The sequence below is a fragment of the Chiloscyllium punctatum genome, chromosome 32 (genome assembly GCF_047496795.1).
Source record: "Chiloscyllium punctatum isolate Juve2018m chromosome 32, sChiPun1.3, whole genome shotgun sequence".
In the NCBI taxonomy this organism is placed as follows: Eukaryota; Metazoa; Chordata; class Chondrichthyes; order Orectolobiformes; family Hemiscylliidae; genus Chiloscyllium; species Chiloscyllium punctatum.
Window position 1 is genome coordinate 16,950,463 of NC_092770.1, and position 20,516 is coordinate 16,970,978.

General features: G+C 40.3%; 1 protein-coding gene across 16 annotated transcripts in view; it reads left to right on the top strand.

Moving 5' to 3' along the window:
• ppfibp1b (PPFIA binding protein 1b) overlaps positions 1 to 20,516 on the top strand; it is a 165,239-nt gene that overhangs the window by 113,080 nt on the left and 31,643 nt on the right. For 10 of the 16 annotated variants that reach the window (XM_072551745.1, XM_072551744.1, XM_072551740.1 and 7 more), the window contains 7 exons: positions 2,218 to 2,345; positions 3,138 to 3,200; positions 13,356 to 13,416; positions 13,552 to 13,587; positions 13,918 to 13,947; positions 15,371 to 15,545; positions 18,314 to 18,346. In XM_072551745.1, coding sequence (XP_072407846.1) covers positions 2,218 to 2,345; positions 3,138 to 3,200; positions 13,356 to 13,416; positions 13,552 to 13,587; positions 13,918 to 13,947; positions 15,371 to 15,545; positions 18,314 to 18,346 — 526 coding nt within the window. The remainder of the gene's footprint in view (positions 1 to 2,217; positions 2,346 to 3,137; positions 3,201 to 13,355; positions 13,417 to 13,551; positions 13,588 to 13,917; positions 13,948 to 15,370; positions 15,546 to 18,313; positions 18,347 to 20,516) is intronic. The other 6 variants (XM_072551749.1, XM_072551757.1, XM_072551747.1 and 3 more) reach the window with 4 other exon arrangements.

Sequence of the window (20,516 nt, forward strand, 5' to 3'; positions counted from 1 at the left end):
ACTTGTGCACTGAAGTCCCCTTGTTCTTCTCTACTCCCTCGTGACCTTCCATTCATTGTGCGCCTCCTTCCCTTAGTAGACCTCCCAAAATGCATCATCTTGCACTTATCGGGATTAAATTCCATCTGCCATTGCTCTGTTCAATTCACCAGCTAATCAATATCAGATTGCAGTCTGAGATCATCCTCTTCACTAACAGCAGCACCACCAATTTACATGTCATCTGCAAACTTAGTAATTAAAGTTTCTACATTCATGGTACAGGGTTCCTTTTGGAATTGGAAGCCTGTGACTAAGTAGTTTGTGACCAACAGTATACCGTAGGAATCAGTGCCTAGACCCTTCTTGCTTGTTATCTACATTCATATCTAAGTCATTAATGTAGATAACAAGCAAGAAGGGTCTAGGCACTGATTCCTACGGTATACTGTTGGTCACAAACTACTTAGTCACAGGCTTCCAATTCCAAAAGGAACCCTGTACCATTAGCCTTTGCTCTTTCTCTTTGTAAGCCAATTTTGAATCAGGTTTGCCAACTTGCCTTTGATCCTATAGGTTCTAGCCTTTCGACTAGCCTTCTGTGTGGAACCTTGACAAAGGCATTACTGAAGTGCATGTAAATCTCATCAACTGCACTACCCTCATCAATATATTTATTAACTTTTTCAAAACCTGAATTAAATTAGACAGGGTCTCCCTCTAACAAATCTCTGACTATCCCTGATCAATCCCAGTCTTTCCAAGTACTGATTAATCCTGTTGAAAATGTGTTGCTGGAAAAGCTGATGCCCGAAACGTCGATTCTCCTGCTCCTTTGATGCTGCCTGACCTGCGCTTTTCCAGCAACACATTTTTAGCTCTGATCTCCAGCATCTGCAGTCCTCACTTTCTCCCTGATTAATCCTGTTCTTAACAATGTTTTCTAATAATTTCCCTACCACTGACATTCTGTCATTTCCTGGCCTACTCCTGCTGCTGTCCTTGAACAAAGGAATGTCATGGAGCAAAGGACGGCACAATAGCTGTATGGTTAGCACTGTTGCCTCATAGCACCTGAAACCCGAGTTTGGTTCCAGCCTCTGGCGACTACCTGTGTGAATTTTGCACTTTATCCGAGTCCGCCTTGGATTGCCCTGGTTTCCTCCGGCAGTCCAAAGATATGCAGGTTAAGTAGATTGGCGGTGATAAATTGTCCAGGGGGTGGATTAACCATGATGATATGTGGGATTACTGAGATAAGGTGTGGGGCTAGGGCTGGGTGGTTTGCATTTGGGAGGGTTGGTGTGGACTCTGTTGGCAGCATGACCTCTTTCCACTTAATTCTGAAGTCATCTGGCACCTCGACTATTGCCAGCGAAGTATTAAATATATTTGTCAAGGTTCATAGGCTGGGATGCATCTTATCAGGCCCACATGATTTATGTACCTGTACACCTGCTAAAACATCGAATACCACCTTATTACTAATCTAGAACTAATCCTTATGTTCTAGAACCTCATCATCCCAATTGAAATCTCCAGTGACGCAGTGCTAATCCTCTGTAATTAGAGATGAGAAGTATTCATTTCACATCCACTTGCCCCATGCGTAGATTGCCCATTTGGTCTCTAATGGGTCACCCTCTTTATCTAATAATCTCACTCTTACTATACTTCTAAAAAGTGTTGGGGATTTCCTCGATCCAATCTGCCAATGATATTTTGTGGCCCCTCTGTGCCCTACTGATTCCCTTTATAAGCAATGCCTACACACACTATACTTTGGGCCTTCACTGTTTGAATGTGCTGTACCTATGATTCCTCTGTTTTCTTTATCAAACTCTCTATCCCTTGACATCCAGGGTTCCGTGGACTTGGTACCCTATCCCTTCACTCTTAGAGGACCACACTGGAATACTTCTGGTTCTCAGAAGCTTTGAGTAAGATTTGATGGAAAATCTGCAGGTTAAGATCACTTTACTGAATTTCCTGCATTGGTGTATTATTTGGGTAAAAAGCTGATTTTAAGGACTACTGCTGAGTTTTTATGTTCACGTAGACAAACAAAAACTTCATCAGAGGCCACCAGACTTGGAATATTTCTCTCCGTAGATGCTGCCAGACTTGAGTTTCACCAGCAATTTAGTTTTGTTTGGATTTCTAGCAACCAACTTTTTGTTTTTATTTTGTTAAAAGAATGCACTGGCTGAAAAGCATAATTTGCTAATTTTGTTTTAGGAGCCAGTTGAAATCCACACTAGCATCCTTCAAGTGCCAATTCCCGTAGTGTCATCTACTCCTAAGACTCATGCTCCACAGGTAGATAAGAAGATGGACCCTGAAGTTGAAGCAGCATCTGATGTTGGGTAAATCACACTTTTGCTTTTTTGCCTAACTTTAGAAGGTTAGATGTAACTGTGAGGCTTTAAAGACTGTGATTGACATCCTGTATGGTATGAAGATGTGATGTATTTAAATATCTAGCAAACAAAATAATCGCCCAGATTTTCCTGTGTCCAACTGGGATGGAAGTTTTACCTGAGGACTCTGCGGAATCCCCATTTTAGCTGACTGCAAAGGAATTGGCCTAGAAATTGAAGACTTTGCTGGACCGTCTCTCCCACCCACTCCAGCTTAAACCTAAACCACTGTGTCATTTACCTTGCCACTTAGCACCCTACTGCCTTCCTACATGTTACCCTACCCAGCTTGCATCCTGCCACCTACTCCGCTGTCACCCTACCCACCAGGTAACTCGCCCCTTGCCCCTGCCCACCTGGTACTTTCCCAATCTGCCCCAGCCCCCTAACATCTTTCTTAACTTGTGTATTTGATCCTGACAGCTACTGCCAAATACTTTTAGTTGTCAGAATGCAGCAGCTGACTTCAATGAGAAGGAGGGTATGGGTTGGTTTTTCTCTGGTAATTCTGCAGTATGAAAAAGCTGTCAGAATGGAAAAACTGCACAGTTCTGAAAGAGCCCTGATCAGAATCTCCTCCAGAAACGTGGAGCTCCCTCCTCTTCTTAAAAAAAAAGAAAAGACTTGGAGCTAATAAAACTTTATTTAGATACTTGATTAGCTAATATATGATACTTTTTTCTAAGAGTGTACATATTTGTACAATATAACTTAGTATAAATTTACATTTTACTACAGTGAAATACAGCCAAGTGACATCTCTTCATTAATTGAAGAAACTGTCATATGTGACAGTCCTATGTAAGTATAATGCAAATGCAAGATCATTTCACATCAGTCTGTTAATAATTGTTATAAAGACATGTTATACGTTACATGAAAAATCAGATTGCACCGTTGGTTCAAACTGTCTACCTACCTGATGAGAAGCGTATGGGGAGGTAATATACTGTTATATTTTTGTTTATTAGCAGGACATCTGAGGTCTTTTGTTTTTAGAAGGTGTATTTATTTAAGAAAAATTGTATAATGCTGTACTCAAAGCACATTCAGGTCTTGCCCTCTAAAATGTAGGAAAATTATAGTATGGAATGGTCACATCACAGCGAGCTGCAAGTCTATGTCAACTCTCTGCAAAAACGCTTTTGCTCGTTCCACTCCCCTGCCCTTTCCTGATAAGCTTGTGCCTTTTTTTCCCTCTTCAGGTACTTATTCTGTTTCCTTTAGACATTCACAATTGAATCTGCCTCCACTGCACTCTGAAGCAGTGCACTCTCTATATCATAACCACGAGATTCTTTCATTGCTCTCCTCTGGTTCCTGACCCCTCTTCAACTGAATCAATTTTTGCTTGTTCCTCAAAATTCTAAGGAGACCTTTTCTAGCTGCCTCAGATTTTGAAGAATAAACGGGGCAAAAGGATTAAGATTTGATCGGAATCGTTGGCAAGTGTGAAAGGACAAGATTTATAGTCATTGACATCCTGAAGTCTGAAAGTGTGCTGGAGGCAGGTTTTGTCATGGATTTCAAAAAATTGAATTGATTTATCCTCTAAATAGAAACACTGCAGTGCTTTTTGTGGGGGGGAAGAGGAGGGGGTGGTAATGGTGACGTGAGCAACAGAGGAGTGGGATGTCACTGCAACAGTTTCTCAAGATAGTGTCCTCAGCCCAGCCATCTTAGCTGCTTCATTAATGACCTTCCTTCCATCATCAGATCAGAAGTGAGGATATTTGTCCATAATTCTACAATTTTCAGCTCCATTCACAACTCCATAGAGTACTGAAGGAATGTGTGTATTCAATAAAAGATTTGAATGACGTCCAGGTTTCAACTAGTACGTGACTTGCAACATGCCAGTCTGTGACCAACTCCAACAAAAGAAAATGTAGCCATCGCACCTTGGTTAATAAGTGACATTACTATCACCGAGTCCCCACTGTCACTATCTTAAATGTTAACATTGACCAGGAATTGAACTGCACCTGCCACATAAATACAGTGACTACAGAAGCATATTAAGACTAGTAGTTCTATGATGAGTAACTCACTGCCTGTCTCCCCACAAACAAGGTGCAAGTCAGGAGAGTTGCTTGAATGAATGGAGCTCCAACAGCACCAGAAACCTGTCAGGTCAAAGCAGCCTGCTTGGTTGGCATCCCATTCACCTCCTTTGTTAATCATTCCCTTCGCCACAGTCATACTATGGCAATGAAATGCACCATCTAGAAAATGCATTGAAGTAACTCACCAAGGCTCCTTCAGTAGCACCTTCCAAACTCATAAGCTCCATCATTTAGATGCACGGGGACAATACAACCTGCAAGTTCTCTTCTGATGTGCATTTGATTCTAACTAGGAACTATATTGTCATTCTTTAATCATCACGGCATTGAAATCTTGGAACTGCCTAATAATATTGAGTGTCTCTACATTTCAATGACTGCAGCAGTTCAAGGTGGAAGCTAACCATCACCACCTCCAAAGCAATTAGGAATGCTCAATAAATGCTGACTGAACCAGTGATGCTCATGTCTCATGAACAAATAATCTTCTGCAGAGGACCAACATGGTGCAATAGTCTGAATAACCTGTGCTGTTACCATTCTATGATTCTCAAGCCTCCTCTCAATTCCTTCCAACAATATCCAAGCCCAGCTTCTGCAATCCAGCAGTGTGACTATAGTTCCTCATCTGTGTAACCATTCTTTCAAAACTTCCAGCATGCTACCTAATACCTTTGTATTTGTCTTAAGCTGTAGTGCCAAGAACTGAATGTAGTAGTGTAGTAGAGGAAGAACCACTGTTTTTTTAAAGATCTTCATAACTTCCTTGTCTTTGTATTCTATAGATTTATTTTTGACACAAGGATTTAACATACCTTATCATTCTTAATTTCAATTTGAACCTGCCACTTTCAATTATTTTCGTACATGTATGCTGATGTCCCTTTTTTATGCATGATTTAGAATTAAAACTTTTAGTTTTTATAATCTTCTGAGTTTGAGAGAATGGACAAAAGTCTGCCAAATGTAGCATATGAAAATTTGAAGTCATTCACTTTGGCAGGAAGAACGATTAAGCAATTATTAAAGTATTACTTAAACTGAAAATGGCTGCAAAAATTCGAGTTACAGCAGCATTCATATCATAGAATCCCGACAGTGTGGAAACAGGCCATTCGGTCCACCAAGAGCATCCCACCTAGACCCAACCCCATACCCTATAATCCTGCACTTCTCATGGCAAATCCAGCTAGTCTGCACATCCCTGGACAGTATGGGCAATTCAGCATAGCCATTCCACCTAACCTGTACATCTTTTGACTGTGTAGACACTGGAGCATCTGGAGTAAACCCACACAGACACTGGGAGAATGTGCAAACTTTGGACTCGAACCCGGGTCCCTGCTTCAGGTCTATGAGTCATAAAGATTAATACACCAGTACAATACATAATCAAGAAGGCTAGTAGATGCTATTTTTACTGGTATTTAGAAGAGTGAGTGGTGACTTATCTAGCAACATGGAAGATAAGAGCAGGAGTAGGCCATTCGACCCCTAAAATCTGCTCTACCATTCAAAATGGCTACTGCTGATCGTTGAGCTCAGTACCCAAATCTATGATGTGGAGGTGTTGGACTGGGGTGGACAAAGTTAAAAATCTCTCAACATCAGGTTATAGACCAGGTTTATTTGGAAGTGCTAGCTTTCAGAGCACTGCTCCTTGGATCATAAGGCACAGACTTTATAGCAAAAGATCGCAGTGTCATGCATGCAACTGAATCATAGAATGCCCAGAGTGTGGAAACAGGCCTTTCGGCCCAACAAGTCCACACCGACCCTCTGAAGAGTATCCCACCCAAACTCATTCCCCTACCCTATTAGTCTACATTTACCCTTGAGTAATGCACCTAACCTACACATCCCTGAACATTATGGGCAATTTAGTATGGCCAATTCATCTAACCTGCACATCCTTGGACTGTGGGAAGAAACCAGAGCACCCGGAGGAAACCCGTGCAGACACTGGGCGAATGTGCAAACTCCACAGTCACCCGAGGCTGGAATCAAACCGGTCCTTAGTGCTGTGAGGCAGCAGTGCTAACCACTGAGCCACTATGCTACCCCAAACCTAGATCCAGGTTTGCTGAATGTATCATTTCAGTTGCATGCATGACACTATGATCTTTTATTCGAAATTGTGTCATATGATCCTACTCCACAGCTACCTGATGAAGGAGCAGCACTCCAAAAGCTGGTATTTCCAAATAAATCTGTTGGCCAAAACCTGGTGTGTGATTTTTAAACTTTGCCCAAATCTTGTCCTCCCTCATATCTCTTTGGCCACAAGAAATATATTTACCGCCTCTTTGAAAATGCATGTTTTGACCTCAACCAATTTCTGTGGTGGTGAATTTCACAAACTCACAATTCTCTGGATGAAGGAAGTTCTCCTCGTCTTAATCCTGAAAGGTTTACCTCTTACCGTTAAACTATGACCCCGAGTTCTGGACTTTCCTGCCATCAGAAACATCCTTTCTCCATCTAACTTGTCTAGTCTTGTTAAATTTTGTAGGTTTCTGAGATTTCCCCAGCCCTCATTCTTCTAAATTCTAATCCTAGCTGACTCATTCTTTCTTCTTGCATTCCCAGGAGTCAATTTGGTGAACCTTTGGTGCATTCCCTCTATAACAAGTACATCCTTCCTTAAATAGAGACCAAAACTGCACATGCTTTTACAGGTGTGGCCTCATCACATGTCTGTATAATTTCAGCAAGACATCCTTGTTTCTGTGCACTCATTATCTTGTTATGAAGACTAACATACAGTTTGCTTTCAGTGATGAGTGCACAAGGGCACCCAGGTCTCCCTTAATTCACATTCATTCAAGTGTATATGCATTTAAAATAACCTGCCTTCCTGTCTTTGCCACCAAAGTGAAGAACCTCCTATTTCTCCAAATTATATTGTATTTGCCATGCATTTACCCACTCAGCCTATTCAAATCACACTGCACCACAGTTATAGAGGTGTACAGCACGCAAGCAGACTCTTCAGTCCGACTCATCCATGCTGACCTGATATTCTGTTAATCTAGTCCGATTTGCCAGCATTTGTCCCATACTCTTCTAAACGCTTCCTATTCATGTACCATCCTGATGCCTTTTAAATATTGTAATTTTACCAGCATTTACCACTTCCTTAACGCAGCATCATTCTCGCAGCTCACCTTTCCAGCCAACTCAGTGTTCAAATTTTGAGAGATTACATTGAGTTTTCTCATCTAAATCATTAAGATTTATTATGAATAGCTAGGGTTGTAGTACCAATCTCTGCAGAAACCCACTAGTCGCTGCCTGCTATTCAAGGAAAAAAAAATTTATTCCTAATGTTTCTTGTCATCCAACCAATTTTCTATCCATCTCAATGCATTACCCTCAATTCCATGTGCTTTAATTTTACTCATTAATCTTTTATGTACGACATTGCCAAAAAGCCATCTGAAAGTCCAAATGAACCACATCCACTGGCTCTCCCTGATCAACTCTAGTTGTTGCATTCTCCGAGAATTCCACATATTTGTCAAACATGATTTGCCTTTTGTAAATCCAGGGAAACTGTATCTGATTCTACCACTGTTTTCTAAGTGCTCTGCTAAAATGGACCCTGTCTTCCCTACTACCGTCAGACTTGCTGTTTGTAATTCCCTGTTTACTCTTTATTGCCCATTTTAAACAGTAGGATTACATTAGCTATCCTTCGATCTATAGGAACCATTTCAGAGACTAAAGAATCTTGGAAGATGACCACTGATGCATACATTATTTCTCGGAGCACTTCTGTAAGTAGTCTGTGATGTTGATCAGGTCCTGGGGGTTTATCAGCCTTCACTCTCAACAATTACTCCAACACCATTTCTCTAATAGATTTGGTTCAGTTTCTCCCTTTCTCTAAACCGTTTGTTCTGCACCATTTACGGTATGTTATTAGTATCCTACTTTGTGAAGACAGAAGCAAAATATGAATTTAATTTGTCAGCCATTTTTGCTCTCCTTTGTAAATTTTCCCTATTTGATTGTAAAGAATGTACGTTAATTTTCACCAAGTATTTTTTCTTTGCGTACCTTTAGAAACCTTTTACAGTCAGGTGTGTTCACAGCAAGCTTACTCGGATTCTCTATTTTCCTCTTGATCAATCCTTTGGTCCTCCTTTCTGACTTCTAAACTTTTCTAATCCTCAGCTCTTTTTTTGTTCTTGCTAATTGGCTGCCTTTTTTTGGCATCTAATTCTATCTCCAACATTCCCTTAAACCATACTGTCTTTGCACTCTTGTGCCAGACAAGAATGTGCACTTTTTGTAGTTCATTCATTTGTTCTTTGACAGTCTGACCACTGTCATTCCTTTCAATAACATTTCCCAATCCATTAGAGCCTACTCGCGCCTAACTATTGTAGGTTCTTTAATAAAGATTCGGGACCCTAGTTTCAGAATCAACTGCCTTACTCTCCATCTTGCTGAATTCTATCTTTTTATGGTCTTTCAAACTACATTACCAATTATTCCTATCTTATTGTAATACCCAGTGTAAGACTGTTCTCTAGTTGGCTCCTATGTAGTATTATAACTAATTTGATGTGCCCAACCTATATGCATTAAAGTCACCCATAATTACAGATGTTCCTTTACCTCATGCATTTCCTTTTAAATACCATTCCCAGCATTGTTGCAAATTGGTTGTTCCTATACCACACCACCAGTGTTTTTTTGACCCTTTTCCCCCTCAATTCTACGAACACAGATTCTACATTGCCCAAGGTAATAACTGTAGTATCATATATTTTTATCCTCTTCACTCAGTAATGCAATTCTATCTTTTTTTTTCCTTTTTGTTGTGGTTCTGTTCGCTGAGCTGGGAATTTGTGTTGCAGACATTTCGTCCCCTGTCCAGGTGACATCCTCAGTGCTTGGGAGCCTCCTGTGAAGCGCTTCTGTGATGTTTCCTCCGGCATTTATAGTGGTTTGAATCTGCCACTTCCGGTTTTCAGTTCCAGCTGTCCGCTGCAGTGGCCGGTATATTGGGTCCAGGTCAGTGTGCTTATTGATTGAATCTGTGGATGAATGCCATGCCTCTAGGAATTCCCTGGCTGTTCTCTGTTTGGCTTGTCCTATAATAGTAGTGTTGTCCCAGTCGAACTCATGTTGCTTGTCATCTGAGTGGCATTCATCCACAGATTCAATCAATAAGCCCATTGACCTGGACCCAATATACCGGCCATTGCAGTGGACAGCTGGAACTGACAACCGGAGGCGGCAGGTACAAATCACTATAAATGCCAGAGGAAACATCACAAGCGCTTCACAGGAGGCTCCCAAGCACTGAGGATGTCACCTAGACAGGGGACGAAACGTCTGCAACACAAATTCCCAGCTCGGCGAACAGAACCACAACAACGAACACCCGAGCTACAAATCTTCTCTCAAACTTTGAACATCTATGGGCGAGAGATGCTAAGACAAGCCAGGAAATGGGAATCCTGTGGTAAAAACAATGACTGCAGATGCTGGAAACCAGATTCTGGATTAGTGGTGCTGGAAGAGCACAGCAGTTCAGGCAGCATGGGAATCCTGTGCCAACCGCCTAAGCGCCACATAGGAACAACTCCGGTTCCTGCATGAATGCCGAAAGAATCAGATCCTTCCAACATGTGTCAGATACAGACCACCAGTCAATAACCCACAAGCCAGGGACACAGCCAGACACAACAGATTCAGGATGATTCAGGTAATGATTACAGACGCTCACAACAGACTTCACAAATACAGACAAGAAATTACAAGCCAAGAATCGTTAATTTCAAAAACCACCAATCAGGAATGGGCCCGGACTATAAAACAGGCCATCACCATAGGACAGAACAGGACCACACACCGCAAAAAAACGGCACTAAAAGAAAAAATGGCCAAACTAACACATAACAGAGAGGACACCACAACACACGCCTGGGTTAGAAACCTCTCCCACAGACAGCTCACAGACACGGAAAAGACAATACTGGCCATGGGACTCAACTACAACCACAGGGACGCCAAGCAGGCAGACTTCCTAGCAGCACGAGAATGCACACTCAGGAACAATGGACTGACAGAAGAGACACAACAAACAGTGAGACAAAGTATTGTACCTCTGATAACAAGGAAAAGACAAACACAACCTCAACACCAAGGAGAGGGAAGCACTAAAATCACTAAGAAACGATAAAATGTAATCATGCCACCAGCAGACAAAGGCAGAATGACGGTCATTCTGGACAAAGCAGACTACATCCAAAAAGCGCAACAACTACTTGCAGATACCAACACCTACCAAAAGAGGGAGTTTGACCCCACCCCACAGCTCACCAATAGGATAAACAAAGCACTAAGGAACCTTCAAAAAAACAGACAGGTAACCAGGTTTGACCAACAAAGAATGAAACCTGAAAGCAACAACACCCCAGATTCTATGGACTACCTAAAGTGCACAAACCAGACATCCCACTCAGACCCATGGTATCATTACCAGCGCCACCATCTCACAAACTGGCGAAAGAACTACAGATGAAACTGAAACACCTGATCAGCGGATCCAGACACTCTACACAATCAACACAGTCATTCTTGGACATCATCAGAAATATACACATAGACAAGGAAGAAACCATGGTCTCATTCGATGTAACGGCACTGTTCACCTCTATCGACAAAACCCTAGCCAGAGAAACAATAGCCAACCTGCTGGACATACAGAACAGACAACAGGGCATTGAACCTATCAACAAAGACTGCATACTCAAACTACTGGACCTGTGCCTCACAACACACTTCACAGTCAACAACCAAACATATGAACAAATCAAACGGCTCACCCATCTCTGGACTCCTAGCAGAAGCGGTAATGCAAAGATTAGAACAAACAGTCTTACCACAAATTCAACCCAAACTCTGGGTCAGATATGTGGATGACACCTCTGTAATCGTTAAAAACACAGAAATAGAGAACACACACTGGATCATCAACGCCACACTAACAGGAATCCGATTCACTAGAGAGGAAGAAAAGGACAACCAACTCCCATTCCTTGATGTGATGGTACAGAGAACACCTAACGGAGAATTCACCACAAAGGTATACAGGAAAGCCACACACACAGACCAAGTCCTGAACTGTGAAAGCAACCACCCCAACACACAAAAGAAGTTGCATCAAGACACTATTCAAAAGGGCCACAACACACTGCAGTACACCAGAACTGCAAAAAGAGGAAGAAGAAGACCTATACAATGTATTCGCCAAAAACGGATGCCCGCGCAATTTCATCAACAGATGCCTAAGGGAAAGACAATGGAATGAGGACATGCCACAACCCAAAGGACTAGCCACACGACCATACATCAAGAGCATTTCCGAACTGACAGCTAGACTACTGCGATCACTAGGACTCATAACAGCACACAAACCAACAGCCACTCTCAGACAACAACTCACCAGGACGAAGGACCTGATACCCAGCATAAGCAAAACCAATGTAGTTTACAAAATCCCATGCAAGGACTGCACAAAACACTGCATAGGACAAACAGGAAGACAGCTAACGATCCGCATCCATGAATACCAACTAGCCACGAAACGACAAGACCAGCTATCCTTAGTAACCACACACACTTGACAAGCAACATGAATTCGACTGGGATAACACTACTATTATAGGACAAGCCAAACCGAGAACAGCCAGGGAATTCTGAGAGGCATGGCATTCATCCACAGATTCAATCAATAAGCCCATTGACCTGGATCCAATATACCGGCCACTGCAGTGGACAGCTGGAACTGACAATCACTATAAATGCTGGAGAAAACATCACAGAAGCGCTTCACAGGAAGCTCCCAAGCACTGAGGATGTCACCTAGACAGGGGACGAAACGTCTGCAACACAAATTCCCAGCTCGGCAAACAGAACCACAACAACAAGCACCCGAGCTACAAATCTTCTCACAAAGTTTTTTCCTTTTTGTCTATCCTTCCTAAATACTGAATACTTGATTGAAGTGTATATGACCCTGAGTGATTCTGAGAAAGTGAAGCTGGAAAAAATGTCCAAGTACAGAACTGGGGGGAAGAAGTTTATTTTTTTAAAAAAACAATTGGGGTCACCTGTTAGAACAGCTGTTTTTGTTGAGGGTAATGCAACTTAGAACACTTTGACTTTGAAGGCAGACACAAGTCAGTGGATATTTTCTTGTTAAGCAGGGGAATAAAGGGTTATTGAGGTAAATGAGAAGGTGAAATTCTAAACACACAGAAATCAGCCATGATCTTGTATGTTGGCAGAGCAGGCTTGAGGTCCAAATTGTTTACTTCTGCTCCTACTTCCTGTTTGTATATACTTTGGTCCTGGTTTAAGAATAGAATAGATCCTAATCAGTTCCAGAATTCAAATACAGTAAATTATTTTCTCTATCAATTTCCCTTGATAATAAACTCCTGTTTAATGTGGTGACTTAACTATTGAAAATCAAGCTTCTGGTATAGATGCATTAAATTAATCCCGCTCACAATAGTCTCCATTTTATTCAAAATTAATTGACAGACCATATTTTGCTGAAAAATGCCAATGTAATGATGGGTTTAGAATTAGATGCCTGTTCCACTAATTGGCATGAAGTTCTTTCCAGGGGCTCAGCTCTGCAACTGCATTACAAAATAAATGCTTAGCAGGTCTTGCAGCATCATTGGTCACAAACCTAAAAATGTTAATTTTGTTTTTCTCCATACCTGCTGAGTATTCCAAGCATTCTCTGTTTGTCTTTGTCTTTGTTTTAATACTTCCATCAGTTGGGAGCTTATAGATTTGGAACTTATTTTGGATTGATGCTATGAAGTGAAACATGCTCATAACTGTTTTACTACAGATTGTCAGAAGTATATACGTTTGGCAGTCAGGAGAAACTGAGAACGGAAGAGGAGAACAAGGTTTGTTTAGTTTCAGCATTTAGTCTCGTGATTTAAACTAGAAAAATATTAATGCTTGTTATGCCAGCTGGATCCTCAGCAACCTCCTTTGTTATATTATAGGATTTAAATTTGTTACCTTTTGTCTTTCAACAGAAATTATCTCTCGAACCTGTTCAGAGCCCGTTGGAGGTATGATTTCAGTGTTGCAACTTTTTTGTTTGAAAACCCTTTTTTGGACAGAGGTGCCTATGATGATTTGGACTGCTGTAAATCCGATAATTTTGTAAATGCTATCAAGTTGTTTGGACAAATTCAGTAAGCTTGTTTTCATTAAGCAAAACTTACCTATATATCTATTGTTAATTGCTATTGTGTTCCAGGTAAAATTAATAATCAGCTATAAGATTGCTACTTATATATTTTATACCCAATTTATGATACCAGGGCATTTCTTTCTGTTCTAATGTTGACTTTTTTTCTCTTCTTTTCCCTTTCTGTCTCCAACAATTACATTTTCAGCTGGCAGGGAACATTTTGCTCTTGATTAAGGTTAGCTGTCAACATTTCGGTTAACTGGGTGAAAAATGGTCTGTTTCAGTCCCAGTTAGCTGTAATTTATTTTTAAGCTTGTCCTAAGGCAGGTGGTTTTGCATTGCTATGGTCAGTGTTACATTAGCCTATGAATAGGGTTGCTTGTGGCATTTTATAGGCATTCCAGAACTGTATTTGGCATCTCTAGTATTTGAATTTGAAGCTAATTATTTGATAGAGCCCAAGATATGCTTGCTAAATATTGCCATCCAAGCTTGCACTTCTATGGCCATTGAGTACATTGACATGTAGTTGAAAATGTGTATCTTTAGTTTTGAACTGCTTAAAAACTATGATCTATAATTGCAGATGGCATTTTTAAAGTGACATTTTAATAATATTGTAATTTAGTTGAACCATAGCATTAAATTGAACAATACCAGCACTGCTGATTGAATTAACCTAGCTTGCTGTGTACTATTTTTTTCATCACCTAGGCAACAAAGGTGGATTTTTTTTTTCAGAGGGAAGTTGTTATTTTTCAAATACGTATGTTTTAAATTTGAACCTGCATAGGACTCCCTTCGTTTAAAGTACAATGATCTCCATGCCAGAAGCACCTTCTCTGCATCTTGTTTCTATTCTTTTTGTTCTTTTTCTTTAAGCTAACCATTATCATGATCGTTACTACAATTCACACGTGAACGTTTATTTGTTACAAACCGGTCCACTTATGCTAGAAAATAGAGTTCAATTAATTATTGTGGAAGACCTTAAAAATTGCCTCTGATGGGGGCACAATGGTTTTTGTTGGAGTTGGTGCTCTGCTTCCAAAATCATAACCCATTTTTTTATTGGAACATTGTCCACTTCTGCCATATGTTAATGTCGCTTTCGCTGAAACTTCAGTTTGATAGTGCTGCCAATACTGGTGTCTAAGTGAACTTCCACCCTTCATTCTTAATGAACTTTACAGTATGCCCAATACTACAACCATCAGATTATCTTATCTCTTCTTTGTCCCATTATAGTTCCACTGAGCCTAATATAGATCTCCTTCATTTTAGCATTTGTGCATCTATTGGGCAAATTGTTCCAGCAAACTGAAAAGGCTTTAAAACCCATGTCCTAGAAATTACTTTAAATTGGTAATTATCATCTCCCAGGCATGCAGTTCCTTGTAACCTATGTAACCTAGCTTTTTACAATAATCCATTTTATAGTATTTTGGCATGTTTCAGTAGATGGAAGAGATGATTGTTGGTTAATTTTCATGTTCTGGAAAAACCTGTTTTATTGTATAACGCAAGCTATTGGGAATCTAATATCATTTACTAAAATCATGTTTAAATTTTCTAACATCCATTCTAACAAAATATTAGTAGTTCTACAGATACAAAATATCCCCGGGAACTAAAAGTGTACCCTTAAATTCATCTAGAATAAAGCATGTATGGAGATCAGTAAGTTTGCATCTCTGCCACCAAAGCCACCAAATGGACATCAAAATTCTCTGGATGATGAAAGTGCAGCTTCAAAAAAAGCCAGAGCTTCTTTTGGCCGTGGATTCTTCAAGATCAAAGGTGGCAAGCGAACGGCTAGTGCACCTAACCTGGGTAAGTGAACATGAATAGTTCAACAAATTTAGCATGAACAACTTTAATTGGTGTATTGATGTGAGGCAGAATGGTATTTATTGTATTGATCTTGCTGTGTCCCCCACCCCACCAATAAAAAGACATTAAATTAAGCACATATTTTGGGACTGGAATTACACACACATCAGATTGGCAGAAAAGGGCATCATTGAATCCTTCCAGTTTTTAAAATTCTTTTCTTTGATTCTAGTCATATACTGGTGCCAGACCATAAATTACAGATCTGTTTAAATAACTTGTTACAGTTTGAGTGGTGATGCTGAAAAAGAGGAGCCTGTTACTGAAGCTTTTCATCTTCCACAAATCAGGATATATGCAAGAATACCAAGTTTCAAGATAAGCAGACAATTTGTTCTGCCCAAGAAAGAGTGTTGATTGGTCAGCAAGTGTTCTCTAGTCAAGCAATGCTATTGGGAAACCACGAGAAAAGTGTACATTATAGCTTTTAAGATGAAAAGGCGCATAGCATTGTCAAGTTGTTTTCTCCTCCAGATGTTAGGTCCCTGCATATAAATGTAGCTTCTAGCCAGCGTAAGGGAGCCATATTGTGAGCCTGACTGATAAATTAGTTATAGAACATAGAAAAATACAGCGCAGTACAGGCCCTTTGGCCCTCGATGTTGCGCCCATCCAAGCCCACCTAACCTACACTAGCCCACTATCCTCCAATTTTTGGTATAATTAACACTCTTGGGGCAGTCCACTTTTGCCCAAATATTTGATCACATCTGATGTTGGACTCTATGTTCTTAGTTTTGCAAGCACAAAGCAAGTGGCGCTAGTTCAGTTTGGGAAACCTGGTCGGCGTGGACAAGTTGGACCAAAGGGTCTGTTTCCATGCTGTATGACTCTATGACTGGATAAGTTGAATATGGTCAGTCTGTTGAGAACAGCCAAAGGGATGTGCTATTTGAAAATGATCCACCAGCCACTTATTTGGTATCGTAAAAACCCGCTTTATCCTTGTCTTAAAATAAATCTCAGACTATCTACTGCTCATTGTTTAGAGTACAGATTGCAATAAGTTAAGACATACAATAGCTGAAATTCTTTTAAACTGATCTCTTTTAGAAGTTCACCAGTTTGAAACTGATTTGATAAATGTGATATATGTTTGTGATATATGTTTGATATATATGCATTTACTTTTCCTTAGCCTTAAATCTACCTAAATAACTCAGTTTGATTTAATGTGGCTGACCAGATGTGTATAATGTTCAGAATATACATTAAAATAGTATTCGAGTAAGCAAGTTGTGTGTTGGAAACTTTATTGTTCTGTTGATAAATCTTCAGTGTTATGTAGGATAAAACATGTAGCTGGCTTAAATCTATAAATTTCGTGACACAGTGCCAGACAATTACTATCTTCTTCAACAAGTGAGAATCTAACCATTTCTCCTTGATGATTAATGGCATCACCATCATTATATCCCTTAGTGCCAGTGTCCTGGGAGATGCCATTGATCTGATATTGAAATGGACCAGCCATACAAATATCATGAATACAAGACTAGGCTATGAATTCTGTGTTAATTTACTTCACTCCTGACTCCTCGCTGTCTGTTCACAATCTACAAGTTGCAAATTAGGAGTGTGATGCAATATTCTTCACTTGTCTGGGTGAATACAATGCCAGCAACTCTCACTAGCCAAAACCTTGATTAGCATTCCATCCACCACCTTCAACATCTATTTCCTTCACTGATTCACAGTAGCAGTATGTACTACATACAAGTTGCACTGCAGCAACTTACCCAGGTTCCTCGAACAGCACCTTCTAAATCTGAGATTTCTACCAATCAGGCAAGGGCAGCAGATGCATGGGAACGTCACCATCTGCAAATAATCCTCCAAGCCACCCACCATTCTGACTTGAAAGTATACCATTGCTCCTTTACCATTACCAAGTTAAAATCTGGAAAATCACTTTCTTAATGTCAATTAGGTATGGTCAATAACTGCTGACTTAACCAGGTATGCCCACATACAATGATTTTTTTTTAAATGACAAAGCCTCTCAACACTCCAGGCCAGTTTTTCTTGCACTATTTTAAATAACAATGCTCTAAAGAAAGAACTATTGAAACTTTTCAAATTGTACATTGATACCTTCCATTTTATTTGTTCCACTACAGTGAAGAGGAGGTGCTGGTGTTGGACTGGGGTGGACAAAGTCAGAAGTTACATGATACCAGGTTATAGTCCAACAGGTTTATTTGAAATCGCAAGGTTTCAGAGCATTGTTCCTCTCTCAGTGAAGTGACCTGATGAAGGAGCAGCGCTCTGAAACTTCGTGATTTTATACGAGCCTGTTGGACTGCAACCTGGTATTGTGATTTCTGACTATAATGAAGGTCAACTTTCTGCTTGTATTTATACACGTGTAATATGGTTATAACTAACTGAAAATGTTGTTATTGAATAGCTATTTAGTTGATTGTGTTCTTAATCGACTTAGCAATTTACTTAATACAACCTAAATATGAGGCATCTCCTTCCAGTTCAACCAGTGCATTCACCTGTCAACAAAATTGTCATCATTGTTTAAATTAAACATCAGTACTTGACTACTTTTGTGACTTTGTTAATGTTGTGAACATTTCCTGACCTTTCTGATTGGAGTGCTTTATATCTGTAAATTGATCTGTACTTTACCTTGTTATTCCGCATATTCTGTGCTGCCGTGCTCTTCACCATCATGCACATTTTCTGGATGACTGAAGATCGCAGTCGAAGTGCAAGTGCACCGATGCTAGGTATAGTATAGCTGCATGTTTGACTGCACCAATGCCTTGCTATGGACATACCTTGCAGCTGTTTACAACTGTACATGCTCAGCAGAGCTAGTGGAGATGTGAAGGTTAAGCTTAAACTAAACAAATCCTATAGCAATGTGTTAATGCAATATGAATCTTTAAACTGCAAAATCTGCCTTTAGCTTTGAGTGGAATGCCTTTAGGTGACCTGAACAGAAATTGCTGATTTACATAAGCAGCTTTAAGGGTAGCTCTACAATTCTTTTCAAAATGCTCTATTCATTTTCACACTTACCTGGTCATGGCCTGCTGATTTCGGGATGCTTACCTTGGGAGTTTTGCTTTCTTAGTTTGTCAAAAGTGAACTGCATTGCATGTGTGACTGCTAGTAACCAGAGAAGAGAGAATAATAGCTTGCATTTACAAAACAACTTTAATAAAGAATAAAATAAAGTCTAGATGCCTTTGAATTTTCTCATTTGATATGGGCATCAGTCTGAAGTGAAAAGATTTGGATATCAAATCACCAGAAGTATGATGCAGTGTGATGAACAACCTTGTTTGTCTAGTCCTATGTGAAAGTTTGATTTAAAATATGCAGCCTTAAATGTTCCTATATGCTGCCGTTCTTTGGGATTGTAAACATATGCAGTCACTGCTTTGGTGACCCCTGTTTTTCTGCTATTTCATAGGAATATGGAAACATAAATTGCTCATATAGCTATGCCTAAAGAACATGTAGGCAAGTTAAAAAGTGGCTAGTTTTTAATTTACTTGTGGGACATTGGTGTCACTGGCTAGGCCAGATTTTACCACCTGTCCCTTATTGCCTTTAAAGCATAGAATAGAATCCCTACAGCGTGGAAACGGGCCATTTGGCCCAACAAATCCACACCAACCCTCCGAAGAGTAACCCCCCCAGACCTATTCCCCTACCTTGATAACTCCATGTCCTGAACACTGGGCAATTTAGCACTGCTAATTCAGCTAACCAGCACATCTTTAGACATGTTGGAGGAAACTGGAGCTCCCAAAGGAAACCCATGCAGACAAGGGGAAAATGTCTGTGTGGAGTTTGCACATTCACCTGAGGCTGGAATTGAACCTGGGTCCCTGTTGCTGTGAGGCAGCAGTGCTAACCACTGAGCCACCGTGCTGCCCCACTGACTGACTATTCTACATGTTGACTAACTATTTTACTGGTCTCCCGCAGGTCTTCAGGCTGCACCTCTCCATTCATGCACTTAACTGTTATGCTTTTGCAGAATCTCTCTTTACAGAGTAAGAATTGGCAGGCATGAGAGAAGCCTTTTCATTGACCAGGCCCATATCTAGTATAAAAGAATTTGGTTATGGTTATGACGGAAGAAAATGCCACAGTAGTGTCCTGCAACTACTTCAGGACAACCCCTTCGTTCATACAAATGGAGATTATATGAAGTGACGATGTTGGCCAATGGTTTCAGTGCCCCGATTGCCACTCAGTTTCTCAAACCTTACCTTCCGTAAGGTTGAACTCCTCCAAATTCCTTCCTTTGTTTTAACTCATTCCATTTAACTAATTCACTCAGCATCTGTATTCACTAACTTGTGTTGGCTCCTGTGCAGCTCTACTTTCAGCTGCCTCATTGAGAGAGAGGGAATTCTAGAACTCAGTCTCTGCCCTTCTACCCCCCTGCTAAGACACTGCTTCAGACTCGCTGCTTTGAACAAGTTTTAGGTCACTTATCCTAATATTATCTTACATGGTTTTATCTCATTATTTACTAATCACTCCTGTGGAACGCCTTCGTATTTTTACTGTATTAAAGGCAAATTGACATATATATCTATTACCTGGTGACTTGGAAACTTTGTAAAAGCATAAATGATTCTTCGAAATCTACATGGCTCTCTTAGATAGAATTAAAGTCACACAGGTTGATATCTTGGACGCACATTGGAGTAAAATTGTTTGGGTAATTTTGTAACGTTAAAATGTAGTATGACTTCTGATCTTCATTTTCTCCTTAAATCATCTTGGGTGAAATCAATTCTATTAAAATCAGGTGGGTAGTCTGGTTTTTCTACCTGGGAACTGTTGAAGGTGTGGATACAATTTAGATTCAAAAACTGCAGCCAGATCAGTGGCACTACAGTTGACTCTTGTACATCAGGGAGAGTCAAAATG